Source organism: Euprymna scolopes, chromosome 8, assembly GCF_053919585.1.
Source record: "Euprymna scolopes isolate OS-2025 chromosome 8, ASM5391958v1, whole genome shotgun sequence".
In the NCBI taxonomy this organism is placed as follows: Eukaryota; Metazoa; Mollusca; class Cephalopoda; order Sepiida; family Sepiolidae; genus Euprymna; species Euprymna scolopes.
In genome coordinates this window covers 146149325-146167116 of record NC_136489.1, presented here as the reverse complement: position 1 = coordinate 146167116, position 17792 = coordinate 146149325, and the positions used below count along the sequence as shown (strand labels likewise).

The window sequence follows — 17792 nt, the reverse complement described above, 5'->3', positions numbered from 1 at the left end:
ATGATGATTCATTAAAATTGTGGGGTCTGTGTACGCGCCTGGTCCACAAAGTATGGAAATAAAAAATTTAAAAATTAAAAAAAAAACGTTTACAAGTGTTTTTGATATAGATGTACATAAGAATACTTTGATAAGTATGTTTTAACTTAAATAGGGATGGTATAATAAAATTGTGGGGTCTGTGTTCGCGCCTGGCTTCCATAGAATGGAAATAGGCACAAACTTTAATAAATGTATATTTAAATAAGGGAGTAGTCACCAACAATGTGTATTTTTTAACATTATTTTATTATTCCGTGTCTTGGTTTTTCATTGAGGATTATGTTTGGATCATTGTAATAATGTTTTTAAGTCATTGAAATCGTTTATGCACGTTTCAGACGGTCTGTGATGCGTCCTCGTCAGAAATTATTTTCAAATGTGTAAAAATGGCGATTTTTGTAGTTAATTTGAAGTTTTTCCAAGGGGTGGAGGCTTGTAAGTGTTTATTATTCATTGGTATGCTGAATTTTTATTGCTTTTTTTATTTCTTTTTTTTTATTTGGCTTGTCAAGGGAGACATTGACCTCGCTGTAGTCGCTATCTCTTTCTGTTAATGTTTTTTTTCTTTTCCTTTAGGGTGGAGTAGGGTGTGTGTGTGTGTGTGTGTGTGTGTGTGTGTGTTTGCTTTTATTGGTTTGGGAATGTGTATATTGTTTTATAGTATTTTGGGGTTATTTGCTTCCTTAGTAAGGCGGCTGTGGTCCGAGGTCATTACTACTGTGTATGTGTGAGGAGGGGGGACTGGCTCTTCTGAAGTAAGGGTAGGGGTGCTTTCATTCTATTTTGATATTTATTTTTTGGATTCTTGGATTTTAGTATTGTGATTTTTCATTTTAGTCTTATATTATGTTTGTTTAGAAAGAGGGGTGTATTTAAAATAGGGGATTTTTTAATGTTTCTATTTATTTGTCTCCCCATGTGGGTCTAAGGAAGCAAATAACCCCAAAATACTATAAAACAATATACACATTCCCAAACCAATAAAAACAAACACACACATGCGCACACACACAAACACACATAAACACACACACACACACACACACACACACACCCTACCCCACCCTAAAGGAAAAGAAAAAAACATTAGCAGAAAGAGATAGCGACTACAGCGAGGTCAATGTCTCCCTGGACAAGCCAAATAAAAAAAAAGAAATAAAAAAAAGCAATAAAAATTCAGCATACCAATGAATAATAAACACTTACAAGCCTCCACCCCTTGGAAAAACTTCAAATTAACTACAAAAATCGCCATTTTTACACATTTGAAAATAATTTCTGACGAGGACGCATCACAGACCGACTGAAACGCGCGTAAACGATTTCAATGACTTAAAAACATTATTACAATGATCCAAACATAATCCTCAATGAAAAACCAAGACACGGAATAATAAAATAATGTTAAAAAATACACATTGTTGGTGACTACTCCCTTATTTAAATATACATCTTTCTTTCATTGGAATTTATTAACCCATTTTATATATATATATATATATATATATATATAGATGTTATTTGGTTTTGTTTTTGCAATACGTTTTGAATGAATTCAATTATTTACGAAAGTGCATTTTTACCTAAATGCAAGTTGGGAATAATTTTCCCTTTAACCAATTTGGTATCCCCATATGGGGAGCAGCATATATATTGTTTTAAAAATATAATTATCCACTGACACATGCTTCGTCATCTACGACTCTTTCATAAATAATTGAATTCATTCAAAACATATCGCAAAAACAAATAACATTTACGTAAATCGCAATATATCTGAACAGTTGTGTGAGGTGGCCGAGTTGTAAGAGTTTAGGCTTCTTACCATGGGGTCCCGATTTCGAATCTCGCTAGATTCAGCCACTCTGATGAGTCGTAGACAACGAAACACATGTCAGTGGATAATTATATTTTAAAAACTATATATATATTAAACCATTGAAATAAAATTTTTCGAATTTTGTATTCAAATATAGATATTAATAACAGTTCTTATTGGTAACTCGATAGTGCAATATAAATACTTTTCTAATATACCGTTTCACTAGAAATGAACACACATCTACCTATGTATGGATCAGTGTGACTCTTGTCTATATTCATTTATATCAATGTGACTCTTGTAATTTTGTGTTTTTTACGCATATTTTGCATTGATTAGTGCCCCTGCTCGTATAAGAATAATAAAAATAAACGTATGCAGAGAAATACTCTGCATAAAATATCAGTTACAGATCGAAACTGTTGTATGCATGTATAGTTAATAAAGCTGAAACTTTTGAGATAAGCATAAAAGTGTGTTCCTAGTGGAGCACCGGGTGTGTGTGTATTTATGTATGTATATATATATATAACAAAATTTAATTAGCATTTTAAAAAGAAAAACAGTCATGGTAAGGAGGGAGAGAGAAAAAATGTTTGTATTTGAGTCAAAAATCATTCACCTAAACCCTAAGAGTTATGAAAACAGATAATGATTTAATAATTAAACTTATTTTTAGAAAAGAAAAAGGGAAATGGAGATAGAATGAATATTGCCAAAATTCCATAAACAATGGGGAAATGAAGAAACTAGGAGGGAGGCATTTTTTTTAAACTTTCTGAATAAATTTGATTCGTATGACCTTTCTTTTGGCTTTATATAGATATAAGATGGATTTGATTAAAAGTAAAATATTCTCAAAATCGAAATAAAGATTTGAAATCTTTTCTTTTTTAACCATTTATATCTGTTCTGCTTTTATCTTTCAGCTGTTGAGAGAGCAAATTGCTCGACAGAGGGTTGGAACTACTGATGAGGGCATCAATACGCGCCACTTTCCTGCCTATGAACGAGAAGATCTTGTACAACAACTAGAAGCTCAAAGAGAAAAAGTTAGTTAAATCTCAAAAGTTTAACTTGAAAATATTTGCAAAAAAGGAAAATACATAAATCAATAAGTAATTTTTTTTAATTGTCAGCAATTGTTGAATGGCATTTATAAAACTTATGCTTGTCAAGTTCACTATAAAAACGATTCTTTATTTTCATTATTTGCATATTTTTCATCCTGCATCTTAATAGAAAAACACAAATATAAATCATTTGAATCAAACTTCAACTTAATGCAATCAGTTTTCACATTAATATTTCCTTTTCATTTTAATGAAATCTGTCTTATTCATTAACAATTACAGATTACAAACTTACAAGATTCAATCCTGCAGATTTAAATTTTTCTCCTGTGTTGGAGAGACACTAGAGAGAATTGGCCAATATAATAATTTAGAATAATAAACAATTTTTTTTTTTTAAACAATTTAGTAAAAGCTATAAAATATAAGTATTACACATATAAGGAGTTGGTCACATCTTGGAAAACATTATTTTTCAGAAAATTATATAAAGAAGCTACAACACAAAATAATGCTTTTTAAAATATAAGACTTTTTCAAAGCAAGAAGTTAACTCTTATTAAAACAAGAGTTATTTCCATTCACTGGTTTTGTTTTTAGGTGTTTATTTAAAAATGTCTCCATATTAGCAATCTGCCAAACTAGATTAAGTATTTTTAAAAATAAATTGTAACAATTGTCTCAATAACAAGGTATGATAATAACAAATGAAAATTGGCTATTTAAATGCTCTCTGTCTAACTTTTAAAATCCAGCCAACATAATTTTATATATTAGATCATGCAGTGTTAATCTAAAATTTTTAAGTTGATGTAAATTGTTTTTTCAGTATTTACAGTTGGAACGTGATCTTCAGCAAGTGTTAGATGAGAAAGAAGAACAGGAAACGGAACGCGAGGCGTACAAAACAAAATATGAACGACTCAACACAGAATTGAATTTCATTTTAAAAGGAGATGAGAACAGAATTCTTGATATCGATGCTCTTGTCATGGAAAACAAGTTAGTTATTTGCCTTTGCTCTTGCTATTTTTGTGTGTGTGAGATTTTCTTACAAAAATGAATGTAAAATAACATTCATTGTCCATGGGCCCACCGCAACAAACGACATCGGCAGGTTTCGAAATAAAGCTAGTCATTGCAAGGCGTATGATGACTTTGCAAAAATGTTGACAAAAGAAAGTGACCCCTCCTTGTAAAAAAAACGGCCCAGTTGATGATAAAAGAATGAGTGCTTTGGGACAATTTTTGGATATTTGTTGACCGATAGGCTTAGCTTTTAAACGGTACCAATTTTGTGAGCATTAGTCATGCGAGTCAAAAGTTTTAGTGATACATACAAACATACACACACACTAACAGACGTTTGAGATTTCTATTATAGAAGAAGACTAGTGGGGGTGTAAAATAAGGAAAAAAAAGTGTTAATAGGCAGGCAGGTTTGAACCCACAACGCGAAGGCCAAAAACCTGAGATCTTACCACTGTGCTACAACGACAAAGGAAGTGAAAAGCGTTTAAATTTAGCGATGTCAATCAAAAGCTGTTGACCGACTGATAATTAGGTCAGGAGTCGGCGAAGAAATGAAATCTCTTGTGGTATTTATTTTCTTCACCACGAAATCATTAAGTGTGCAAATGAATAGCAATTGTCTGATATAGAAGCTACAACACAAAATAATGCTTTTTAAAATATAAGACTTTTTCAAAGCAAGAAGTTAAGTTTTACCACATGTTGATCAATGCTAATTGCTTTCTGGACGTCCCCGGCACGAAGCTGGAAAACTGCCTTTGCTTTCGTTAGTTTTGCTTTTTTATATGCAAACCACGAACAAACACAGGATAGCGTGAATTTTATAAACAAACACGGGATAGCGTGAATTTTATAAAAATAAAAGTCGCTCAAATAAAAGATAGACGACCTCATTTCGTAAATCAAAGATATTATAATCCAGGGAGTACATAAAAAGTTGTAAGAATTAATGAGCCCCTCCCCCCTCCGACCCCGAAAAAAGCCTTTACCAGACATACAAAAAAGCACACATAAACACACACATTTTCGCTTTTCTATAATAGATAAATTTAAATATTTATATATTTAGTAATCTATAGTAATAAATAGCGATAATTAATAAGATTGTACATGTAAAAACATGAATATACTAGAATTTTCCACAGGGACCCATGGCAAAACAGATAAAGTACTAGATAAAATTCAGTTGTAAATGATACGCTTATAGATGTTGATGGTTTAATCATCATTGTGGGGAATGCAAACAATGCAATTGCAAATTACTTAATTCTTCTAGCCTGTCACAGTTATCCTGGTGGATCAAATAAAGGGTTCTCTTTGAAATTTTATGCAGATTCCTAAGTTCAACAGAACAATTTCTGAGTTTGAAAAAATACAACTGAAGAAGGTTGGAAGTTACATTGGCTGGATAACACTCAAGATGTGAACAATAGTCTGAATAATCCAAATAATATAAATTATCAGTGAGGTTTCCAAAATTTTGAAATGAGGATTGATAATTTGGATTATTTGGATTATTATTTTCATCGTGATTGTTATTTTTGCATTTTGTCCAATGTAACCTTTGACCTTCATAAGGTGTCTTTTTAAACTTGGAAATCTATATGGGATTTCATACTAAACTTATTTGATCCGTTAAAAACTTTTACTCAGTCATGGCTGACAGAACAAGAACTTCAGTGGGTTAAAGAATTCAGTTTAAAATTCTGTATAGATTCTCGAGTTTGAAAGGATGCACCTGAAAAAAGAGGTTACAATAGGATGAAATATTTTTTAAAAAATAAGTGATAAGGAGTATGAATGATCGAACTAATCGATGTCAGTGATGTTATGAACTTGAGATCATCAATGGTTTTGATGCTTACAACATCATACAACTTCACACAATTTAGCTGATATGATCAAATATCAGCTTATGAATTCGTGGCCAGATACAAAATAATGTAACAAATGGATGGCTGATGTCAGCAATCAGACGTAGGTAATGTATGATCGCCCTTCCATAAAATATGATAGGCTTTAAAAGCCTAACTTTTAATATGAGCACATATTTCATGAATAATCATATATTGATCATTTTTAACTTTGGAAATAAATTTGTCTTTTCTACATGTTTGTGACCAAATAACATTTCTCAAATGCTTTTGTAGATTGATGTGGTTCTCAGTTGATTAACTGTGTCTAGGTCCTGTATATGACCTTAAACTATATCTGATTGTAAGGCCCCAGCTTGCAGGCTTTGGGGAGTATGGAGCCACCCCTTAATTGGCATTGCTTCCAGGTCCACTCTGACCCAGAGTGGTAGTACCTATTAGGGTCCCAACTATGGGTTAAATAGAAACTGACTTGAAAAAAATCAAATATATTCTATTAAAAGAATTTTCTTCAAAATCACTGGATTCGGCATTAAATAATCTGAAAAGGGTTGATATGCCATAAAACAACCAACGAACTGTGTCTAACTGTATATATATTTGAGAGTCAAAACAATAATAAGAATATTCTGTTGTCATAGCCCTAATAATCATACATCGATCACTTTTAACTTTGGAAATAAGTTTGTCTTTTCTACATGTTTATGACCAAATAATATTTCTTAAATGTCTGGAAAGATCTAAAATGAATTTTATTTGTATATTTTGCCAAATTCTTTGTTTTTTAATTCCTGCAGATTCTTGCAAGACAAACTTAAGCAAATGGAGGAGGAGAAAACGCTGGCAATGGCCACGGCATCCAAATATAAAGTATGTTTGATAGCTGTTCTTCTATTTTTTCCATAGCTTTTCGCAATAAAATTTTTATTAAAACTGCATATGCCAAACACTACAAAAATATTAATAAATTTTTTTTAAATATTTGCACTTGAGAATATCCTTTATTTCTACAAAGTCAGCATTCACGCATGCATGGAGTATTATTGCTACATCTACCACGAGTCTCTCCTTCATAGACATAAAAGAGCCTCCAATCTAATACATCCCGCACTATCAACCAAGTTCCAACCGCTGTCCCATCATTGCAATATTGCATCCTTGTGCATGTTTTCAAGTACTTTAATCAAATGTGTTCTGATGAACTCATAACACTAGTGCCCTCTTGACATACATACCTCCAACTAACCTGACAAGCAGCAGAATTCCACCCCTTCACTATAGATGTTCCTTAGATGCCAGAATGCCATTTATAGTGGGGCAGATTGCTGAAACAATCTTTCACTTGGTACTTGTATAACTAAGTGAAATATTGAAATAACCTGCCCCACTATTACACTAATAATTTCTTCCCTTGAATTGCTAGACTTTGGATTTCCATCCTTGTTTCCTGCTTCCTTGACCGTACTAACATGCAGAAGTTTAAATGCAATGCAAACAGACATCATCTCACTGCTCAACTCCTCGCATAGTTCCTCATAGATATGATCGCAAATTGTAACCCATTACATCCAATATGCTTTGTTTGAGGGGAAAAGAATATAAAAAAGGTTACATATTTTCTAAGATAATTGGTTCCAAATATACATAAATTAAAAAGAAAATACATTTTTTAGCTAATAAGAAGAGTTAAAAATGATCTTCAAAAAATGATCTCCACACTCTATACAGAAAGGACATAAATCATCTGCAGTCCAATGTAACACTAATTCTTTAATGGCTGTTTTAAAAACATTACTTATCTTATTTTTAAGTCTTCTCTCTTCATCAGAAAGGGATTCTTACTGTCTGTCTGTCTTGATTTTTCTCAAAATTCATCCATTAGTACTTCACAAAATTTTGCAGAAAAGTGTGCTGAGCTGATTGAAAAAGGAATCTAGCTTATCCATCAGGAGACCAAAATGGACTAAAACTGCAACTTTTTTGTAAATGTCTAAAATTGTGATTGTTTTTTGCTGAAAATTTAACAGAAATTAGGATTGATGATTATTTTATTTTTGTTGTTTTTTATATATTGATGAATTACCTCTTACTGGCCCGAGAAAAATCTTTTGTTGCCCATATGAGGATTGAAATGTCTCCCAATCAGCAGATATTGCATTTTTTTCATAACTATCCAAAAGTGCACATTAGATTTTTCTTCTAGTTCACTGGAAGTTGTGATTCATGATTGTTTAAAAATTCCGGTGTACCCCATCTCCAATAAGTTGTTAAAAATACTCTTAATAAAAATTACAAGCATGTGGAATTATCTTTACTGCTGCAAAATTCAGAATGTTGAATACAAAAATAACTTCAGATATTACCCATTTATTTCCTCAGCAAATTTTTGGATTTAAACAAAATTAAAAATTTATCTTTGTTTAAAGAAATATAAGAAAAAAAAACTTAAAACTATCAGAAGTCTATTGAAGCTTTTGTTTTATTATCGACGTAAGCTGATTTTTATTTTTAGGTGAATATTAAAAAGATTTTTAATATAGGCTAGGCCAAGTTAATTTTGAAATAATTTGTAGCAAAGTACATTATATATTATCAATAATATGGTAAAATAATAGCATGAAAACTGGCAAGATAGAATCAAATTTTGATTTGTCAGCTTAAATGCTATTTACATTTGAATTTTATCCGACTTTTCTTTATATATTACGTTTCTGAATTTTTAAAATGAGGATTGGTTATTTGTATCATTTGGACTACTGTTCTCATCTTTCCTTTTGCCATTTTCACAACGTTTCGGTTGAAACATGAAAATGATACTCAAGATGAACACTGAAGAATCCAAATACAAATTTTCTTTATATATTTGATAATTTTTATTTTTTCTTGAAAAGTCCATTTTCTGTTACAATGAAGGATTATTTTTGTAATGTATTTTAGTCATAGGAAAAAACCTTTTATTTATAAGAATTTATTTTACTTTTCAGAATATTTTAGAAAAGAAAAAAAGCAAAGGAAGCTTAAAACTTGGCCAGAATCGACATGACAGTTTGGTAATCTCTCAGAAACAAGGTTTGAATTTAAAACTTTTTTTTGTAAAAGTATTTTACTTTTATAAATAACGACAAATGTGTGGTCACAAAGACTTGTGCACATTTATCAAATTGCATTATGGTATTATTTTAACAAAATTACTCAATAACTGACATTTACTAGAAATACTTTATGATTATACAATAATAATGTAATCAGTGCACATATAAGACAACCAATTCGCTTAATAAACTAAAAATATTAGTACTCTGAACTATGTACAAATAGTTTCCCACAAAATCTACATGACCTTATATGACTATAGAATGGTTAATGAGCCATTAAGCAAACAAACAACCTATAATTTTAGTTTGATATATATAGACAACAGCTTTGTGCAAAATTTTCTAAAAAGCAGGAGGAATTTTTTTTTTTTTTTTTTTTTGCAGTGATCACCACTTATCAAGGCCCGGAAGCCACTCAGGGATAAGGATTATTGCAAGTACATTACGTTAGTGTGGAGATTTGATGAAGTGTTTAATTAAGGGGGCGGTTCATTAAGAATTTGTTAACATTGGACTTGAAGACATCCAAGTTGTAGTCCGGAGGGAAGCAGGCAGACGGAACAGAGTTCCACAGGCGTGCAGTTCTAAGAAAGAAGCTTTGTTCATGGAATCCGCGTTATGATTTAGGCACAGATATAGAGTGGGGGAAATTTTTCACAGTGGATTCAGCTAGACGGGTGTTTTTCGTGAAAGATTGGCGAGGGGGGGACCAGAGATTGGAGTTCAGACGAGCACCTGCCATGGAAATAACAATAAAACAAGGATAGGCTCGCAACGTCTCTTCTGTGGGAGAGAGGTTGCAGGGTAGAGAAAAGGGCATCCCCCACTAAGCCACGAAGTCTATTTTGTACTCTGTCAAGGCAGGATAGGCTGTTTTTAGCAGCTCCTGCCCAGATATGGCAACAGTATTCCATCCTTGGAATGATATATACTAGATATCTATACATCTCTATTTATATAAAGTTAAGCATGTTTATAAATTTGTATTGACATGATTCTCACCTAAATTAATGAATCAATCATTATGAATTTTGGAACACAGATAATAGGTGTAAGAGTGAGTAATGTGGGCTATATTTAGTTTAATGTAGTAGATCAAATAGATTTCAGTTACTTTAAAAAAAATGTTTAACTTTTACTTTTGGTTGAATCATAAACAAAACAATATGCGCATGTATAACTATGTCATTGCAGATTATTATTTTTAAAAATAGTTCAAAAACTTTTACTATTAGCCTAAAAAACTTTACATTGTGTTATTTACAAGCATAGTTGCATCATAAGCAAAACAATTCCATTACAGACTTTTATTAAGGAAAAAAGTTTTACTGTTTTAAAAAAAATAAGATTTCATTTATGGACAGTTTTATTTATGAACAGTTAAAGCTGTGTGCATAACAAAGGTGCTTGGAAATAAAACGATATTTTTTAAACTATTAATAAAACTTTTTATAAATTAAACATTTTTAATAAAAAAATCTGCAATGACGAAGTTATAAATTTGCATATTTAAAAAAATACATTGTTTTATTTACAAACACATTTTGTTATCTGCACATTTTTAATTAAAAACTTTTTGTAATAAAACTATAAGTAAATCCCTTTTTTAGTTTTTTTTTGTCATTTGAAATTAAAGAAAACCAAAACGATAAATGCTATTTTTTCTTTTCTATAAAAGAAACATTTATTTACTTTGAAAGGCATGAAACAAGCTTTCACCTCTGTTGAGGCTTTTTTTAAGTGATTTCTTTTTTTTTTTTTTTTTTTTGGTGATGTACATAAGACTAACCTCCCAACCGAGTACCAAGAAAGATTTTATATCTTCTAGAGGAAAAAAACTGATTAACAAAAAAATTGCTTGAAAAGGCCTTGACTGAGGCGAAAGCTTGCTTTATATCTTTAAAGGCAAATTCTTTTTCTTTAAAAAAGAAAAAGCATATATCATTTTAACTTTCTTAAATTTCAAATATTAATATTCATTTCATAACAATATTTCAAAAAAGTACTATCCTATTCTTTATGACATTTTTTTAAAATCCAAACTGCAACAGCAAAATTATAAATGTGCAACAAAGTGCATATAAGCGCGTGGGAAAATAGCAGCAGCAACGAAGTATGGCTGACTTGTAAAGAGACTAGCAGTAGCCAAAAAAAAGGCACATATGCAAATTAGGAAATGTGTGTGAGAAGAAAAAGGAGAAAAAATACACTATGTAGTCAGAGAAGCAAAGTGCACATTGAAGAAAATGAACGTGTAAAGCCAAGGACAAGAATGGGCTGACTAGCCGGGATGCGGTCAGAGAAAAAAAAATGTGAGCCAGGCTAGATGGACATGTGGCAGTGAGAGACTTTTTAAGTGATGTCGAGACGGGAGAGTAATATGTAATATAAACTTTTGTTAAAAAAGAAAAAATGCAGACTTGGATTTTATTTCATTTATTTCTATTTTGTTTGTTTGAGCATAACAGCAACATTACAAATGTACACATGGTTTTGATTCTATGAAAATAAATTTGGGTTACAGCAAAATGTGTCCTTTTGTTCGTTACTCATTCTGATCTATTTGATCGAATTTCGATTTATGCAAAAAGGGAATGGAAGCCTTTCATGAAAATTAAGATACTGTTGATTTTTTTTTTTTTTTTTTTTTTGTGAAATGTTAACAATAGCCAGATCATGTTAGGATCATTGGTCAACAGTCGAAAGTCATTAATGAAAAAATGAGGTAAATTCCATATGCAACCTAAATGTTTAAAACCATAATTAAAATAAACATTATGTAATCAGAAAAACAAAATCTAAAAATTAAAAAAAACACACTTAATAAAAATTAGTTTTCATCAATGAACATCAAAATACTTAAAAGTGAAAAAAAAAAATCAATGGAAGTGAAATGGATGAAATTATGACATGTATGTTTGAAACTGTTATTGAAAATTGTATTGCAAACGAAATGATACAGAAAAACAAAAACAAAACATATTCATATGAGTACAAATAGTTGTAAGCGTATATATCCAGATCCAGTCTATGAGCCGTCGGTTGCTGACCCAAGGAGAATTATATTAGCATAATTTCCCATTTGAAAATTAAAATATTTCAGATTTGCATTAAATATAATCCATAGTTATTAGACATGAATTAAGCAAGATTCGCTGAATTTCAGTTTCTTTTCTTGTTAAGACACCTTATAGTTTAGATGTTATGTTTTGGACATTTTCTTGCATCACACTAGTGAAGGGAAAATTATTCCCAACTAGCATTAAGGTAAAAATGCTCTTTCATATAAATAATTCAGTACATTCAAAAGTATCACAAACCAAACTAAACAAACAAATAACATCTACAGAATGTTTGAGATTTTGAAGGTCCACAAAGTAATAATTTTAATTAGCAATGAATAAAAATGATTGACTTGTTTAGAAAAGCATTTGTAATTGAATTATTTTTTTTTACCCTTTTTTTTTTTTTTTTAATGAAAACTATGAATATCCACCCTCATCAATTGATGTTCTATTAATGAGACCAGATTATTTTAGCATTAATTAATATGAACTTGTATGTTCTGTTTGCAGTCAGTCAACTTCTGGAGGACAAAAAGTATACAGTTGCCAGTCCTCAAGCAATGGCTGATTTGCGAGGACTGGCAACGGCCCTTTTGGAAACCATAAATGATAAGAACCTTGCACTCTCACACCAGCGAAAGACTAACAAGTAAGTAATTAGTTTTCTGCATTTCTAGAATGAGGAATTCTAACTATTTACAGAATTTCTCTTTGGACTATTGTCCTTATTAACATTATTATCCTTTATATTTCTATTGCATTTCATCTGATGTGGCCTCCAACATTTTACAGGTGTATTGTTTATTGATAGTGATGTTTTCTCTGTTTTCTTTTTCTTTTTCCTTTTCTTTTTTCTCTTTCTCTTTACTCTTTCTCTTTACTTTTCTTTTTTTCTTTTACTAATGTGTCACTACTTAAGTTAATAAAATGAATGAGTTGTCAGTTGAATGATGAAGAATATTATGAGAGGATTGAAAATAATGAATGGAATGAGCAAAGTTTGATGACAAGTATTTGTTGACATTAGATTTGAAGACAATCATGTTGTAGTCTGCAGAGAAGTAGTCCTGTGTATTTAAATATGATTGTTGTTTATTATTTGTGTATTGCATATGGCGATGTTTCTTACATACGCAAAAATCTCATGAACTGATAATTTTTAAATTTATGAAATCCTTATGACATTGAACTTGGTTATCTTTACATAAAGTTAGGTATGTGCATTTATATATTTGTATGTACAGAATTCACTCCTTAACTAATTAATTGATCATTAGGAATTTTGGAACACAGCTGTTAGGTGAAAGATGATAATGTGGGCCATATTTAGTTTTTACATAGATAGTGAAAACCCTTTATTAAAATTCAGATGCCTTTGATTTTTTTTTTATGAAACTTTAACAATAGGTATCAGACATCAATTCATAAATGTTCCTTAAATTTTCGTTTGTTTAGTATATTTTAAAAGGTTTTAGAGGTATAATATAGGCACAACCTCTCATTTGAAAATTGAAAAATATCAGATTTTCATTGAATTTGATTCGTAGTCATTAGACATCAAGTCTGAAAAATTCCTTGAATTTCCACTTGTTAAGCTTCAACCTTACATTTTAACATTTTTTAGAATCAAAATCATGTAATGAATTTTGATCAACATTGAAAAAGGGATATAAAAATGGTGCAAAACTGTTCAGAGAATAAATTTTACCAATCTTGATACAGGTATTCTTCTCGTGTTTATATACTAGCAAAAAAACTACCTTAATTTTGCTGTAGCCTTTTTTATAAAGCAAAAAGGAAACAATTTTCATTTCATATTATGGTAATTTGGAGAAAAAAACCCGACAAAATGCGTTATTTGATATGTTCCGATCTTGAGGAAATTAACTGTGTATGAACCTAGTCAAATTTAATTAGAAAAAAAGCAACAAAAAAAAGTATGTGAATGAAACATATAGACAACTGTGGGGTTTGTTTTACTATACACATAGATTCAAAATGTGGTCCAAAAACAAATATATAACAATAAATATTATCAAAGGCAAGATAAGTTACTCTTCTGCCTATCTGGAAAAGTTTTTAATGGTTTTACTCACTTTAAAATTTGTAATCGGTTCAAAAATCATACATATATCGATATATTTTAAAAAGAAACTGGTGGCATGCTCACTGTTAAACGTGGTAAGTTTGGGAAAATGAGTTTAAACAAACAAATTATATAAAATACTGTTAAAAACCCACCGAATATATGTCCGCCTATGTCACGGTAACATATATTGAGTGAGTTTCTAACAGTATTTTGTATAATTTTTTGTTTAAACTTGTTTTCCCAAACTTACTGTGTTCAACAGCGAGCATGCCACCATTTGCATTTTTCAAATACATCAGTAAACACTGTGTTTTTCTAGATGAATAAACATGTTACATAAATAAAGACACTAAAAAATTATCCAGTTAGGTAGAAAAGTAACTTATCTTGCCTTTGATAACATTTGTTATATATTTGACTTTTGACCACTTTTTTCGAATCTGTGTATAGTAATACAAACTCCAAGTGTGTAAGCTTTTCAGTGTGTGTATGTGTATATATATATATATATATATATATATATATATATATATATATATATATAATGTGGACAGCCTAATATATGTATATTAGGCTGTCCATGACCCGTTGGGACAGTATGTTATAGCTAGCTATGGAAAAGAGTATACTAATTATTCCAAAAATATGTATGCTTGTATATACAACAATGGCCACCACTTTTAACGTAAGGAATTACATTGCTTAATATCGAGAAAACTACTTATTTGCAGAAAGTTGAAATGCAATATTCGGTTTCAGCATACTCGAAAACCTATAAAAGTCATCATTTTAAAAGAAAATGTTAATGTGAAAACCAAGTAAAAATAACTAAAACTTCTATTCTTCTATCTGCTAATAAAAAAAAAAAGCAACATTATAATATACAATGTTGGTCATCCGTACCTTAAAATTCATCTAACATCACTTCTATTAAATGGTTTTGTAAACAAAGAAGTGCGACTCTTAACAAAAGCCAGTATAGCATAAATCATTTCTCATAAGTCAACGTTTGCCCATTTTTAACTAAAAAGTCTATTGTTTGCATAATCTTCAAAGTAAAGAGAAAAAAGAAAAGTATATGCATGTTTGTTTATAAGTTTAAAAATTAATCCTCAGTTCATTGGATTTATGTAAGAAAGCTAAACATAGATAAATAATGAACACTGAACGAACAATACACTGCAATAAAACCTGGACGTTATCCTAGCCAAAGTGTGACACTCTAAGGATATTGTTATCATGGTGTACACACTTTACCTGTTTATGTTTTAGACGGTGGTAGAAAGGGTGAATAACAGAAATGATAAGAGCAGGAGGGGTGAGAGGAATGATGTAAATAATCTATATATATATAAAAGGCAAAATGTGTGTGACCATTTCGTGTATGTCTTCAAAAGGCTTTTCGAGCACACGCTCCCGGGGTCGTTACTATCGCTTAAAACTGTGTATATCGGTTCTAGATAATATGTAAGATTTGGGAACGCATGTAGCTTATAGATTTATTTACGTCGACTTTTACAAAATTATTGCTATTTTGGCTTCTCGCGTGTTGATTGGGCTTTTTAGTATAAATAAACTGAAACTAAACTCAAACGACGTCTTCGGCATTGCGCCGGAAAAACGTCCAGAAGCAATCAGCTTTGATCAGTTGCTATTCAATCTGTGGGAGCGGCTTTCCCCCTCCCCAACATCTGTTGGGGGAAGAAACAGTTAAATTTGGGTAAACAAACCCAAATGCTGCGTGACTTCTATTTGACCTTCTTAATTAGGTCAAATGGAAGCAGCAGAGTTAACTTTTATTGCGCACGCCTGTTTTTATAGCTTAATAAATAAATTAAAACCTGGGAATGTTGTATGTCGTGGTGGCCTAATGGGTAACGTCGCCCGTTTTTTTGTTTTTTTTTCACACATTAATTTCCAACTCAAGGGTACGGGTTCGATTCTCATACTTACCTACCAAAACATTTTTTTTTATTTACCCCCCCCCCCCCCGGAGTTTTGATTTACCTCAAGACACCCGGGCATCGCCGGGTACCCCCCGCTAGTTAAAAAAGAAAGGACAAGAGAGAATGGAGACAGAATCTACTATAACATCACAATGTATTCTGACTTTGCGAAATCCTTTGACTTTTGAATTCTTCATTATGAAACATATGAATATCATAGTTAAGTAATCATATTTAGATTCACAAGATATTTTTTTGAATCAACAAAAACTACAGGGTGGAACGATAAAATTATCGTCTTAGAAGAGATGACATGATTCCATTTCTGTTTAAGGAAAACCAATTTTCTTTCTTTTTTTGTTGCAGACCATTTACTTACTAGTTGGCCAGTTGTGTACAAATCCCCAAAGCGATAAAAGCCTTCTATCATGTTTGAAAGTGACACAATGTTCAACAAGCAAGATTGGAGATGCACTACTGTAGAACTCATGCTCTCTACCGATCCAAGTTATGATAACAGGACCATTGCCAGCACCCTCAAAATGCAATTCCGGATAACGGGGACGTGCCTAGGATGATGAAAACAGTTTCCGGCCATGGTTATGGTCTTTGGTATGGTTTCAAGTGAGAGCCACATCATGCCACATCACACTTCTACGATGTTGGCGTAAAAGTCAACACCAAAATGTACCTGGATGTAGTGAAGAGTGTGGTGATTCCCGGGTGCAATCAGCTGGCAAACCCTGGGTGTGGCAGCAGGACTCGGCGCTGGCTCATAACTCCAAAGAGATCCAGGCTTGGCTTCAGAAGGAGTGCTACGACTTTGTACCTTTCTCTCATTGGGCACTTCCCCTCTTTCCCTGACCTGAACCAGCTGGACTACTTCATTTAGTCATACGTCGAGAACATCACCAACATGACCTCCCACAACACTAAAGCCAGCCTGATCGCCACCATTCGTCGAGTATTCGCAGAGTTCTTGGCAACATATGTGGGAAAGGCATGCTCCCAGTTTCATACCTGTATCAAGGCGATGATTGAGGCTGAAGGCGGCTACATTGACTAGATGTCAGCTCTGCTACATGATCAAGTTACCAGAGTTGACTTTTTCAATAAAAATTTTTTAAAAAAGGGTAGCGTTATTTTCTTTATAGCGACAATTTTATCGTTCCATCCTGTACTTGAGAAAAATAATCTTTCGCCTTTTTATAGAAAGGAACCCATATCAACCTGAATGTTTCCAATTGTGATTCACTGAACAGACCGGAAATGATTGAATTGTCATAAAACAGTCAATTCGTATTAAATAACTTTTTTTTTTTTTTTTTTTTTCTTGGTAATGTAATTGTTTTGTTTTTTTCTTGGTAATGTAATTGTTTTGTTTTTTTTCTTGGTAATGTAATTGTTCTCCCCTCCTCTGTGTTAAGAATGGGTTTTATAATTTTCTTCAAAATGAATTAATTTTATTTCTTTTATCTTATTTTTAAGATGCTTTTTTTTTTTAATTTTATTATTCTAAAAACCTAGCACTATCACCTCAGTTTAGTTTATTTTAATTTTGAATTTCTATATTTTACATCTGCTTTTTTAGGTTTTGTTCACTGTGTTCAAATTGTAAACTCTTTAGTCATTTCCAGTTTTTATTCTGTAAATCACGGTCGGAAACATTTGGATTGATATGGGTCCAATCTTAAAGAAGTACTAAATCTTTTTATGGACGAGACTCCTCTAGGAGTGCAATATAACCTAATAGA

The 17792-nt window shown here is 31.5% G+C and overlaps 1 protein-coding gene across 5 annotated transcripts in view; it reads left to right on the top strand.

Moving 5' to 3' along the window:
- The window catches only part of LOC145283819 (coiled-coil domain-containing protein 149-like), a 95578-nt gene that overhangs the window by 52076 nt on the left and 25710 nt on the right, over positions 1 to 17792 (top strand). For all 5 annotated transcript variants that reach the window (XM_080132915.1, XM_080132912.1, XM_080132913.1 and 2 more), the window contains exons 5-9: positions 2794 to 2916; positions 3767 to 3939; positions 6641 to 6713; positions 8828 to 8912; positions 12514 to 12652. In XM_080132915.1, coding sequence (XP_079989041.1) covers positions 2794 to 2916; positions 3767 to 3939; positions 6641 to 6713; positions 8828 to 8912; positions 12514 to 12652 — 593 coding nt within the window. The remainder of the gene's footprint in view (positions 1 to 2793; positions 2917 to 3766; positions 3940 to 6640; positions 6714 to 8827; positions 8913 to 12513; positions 12653 to 17792) is intronic.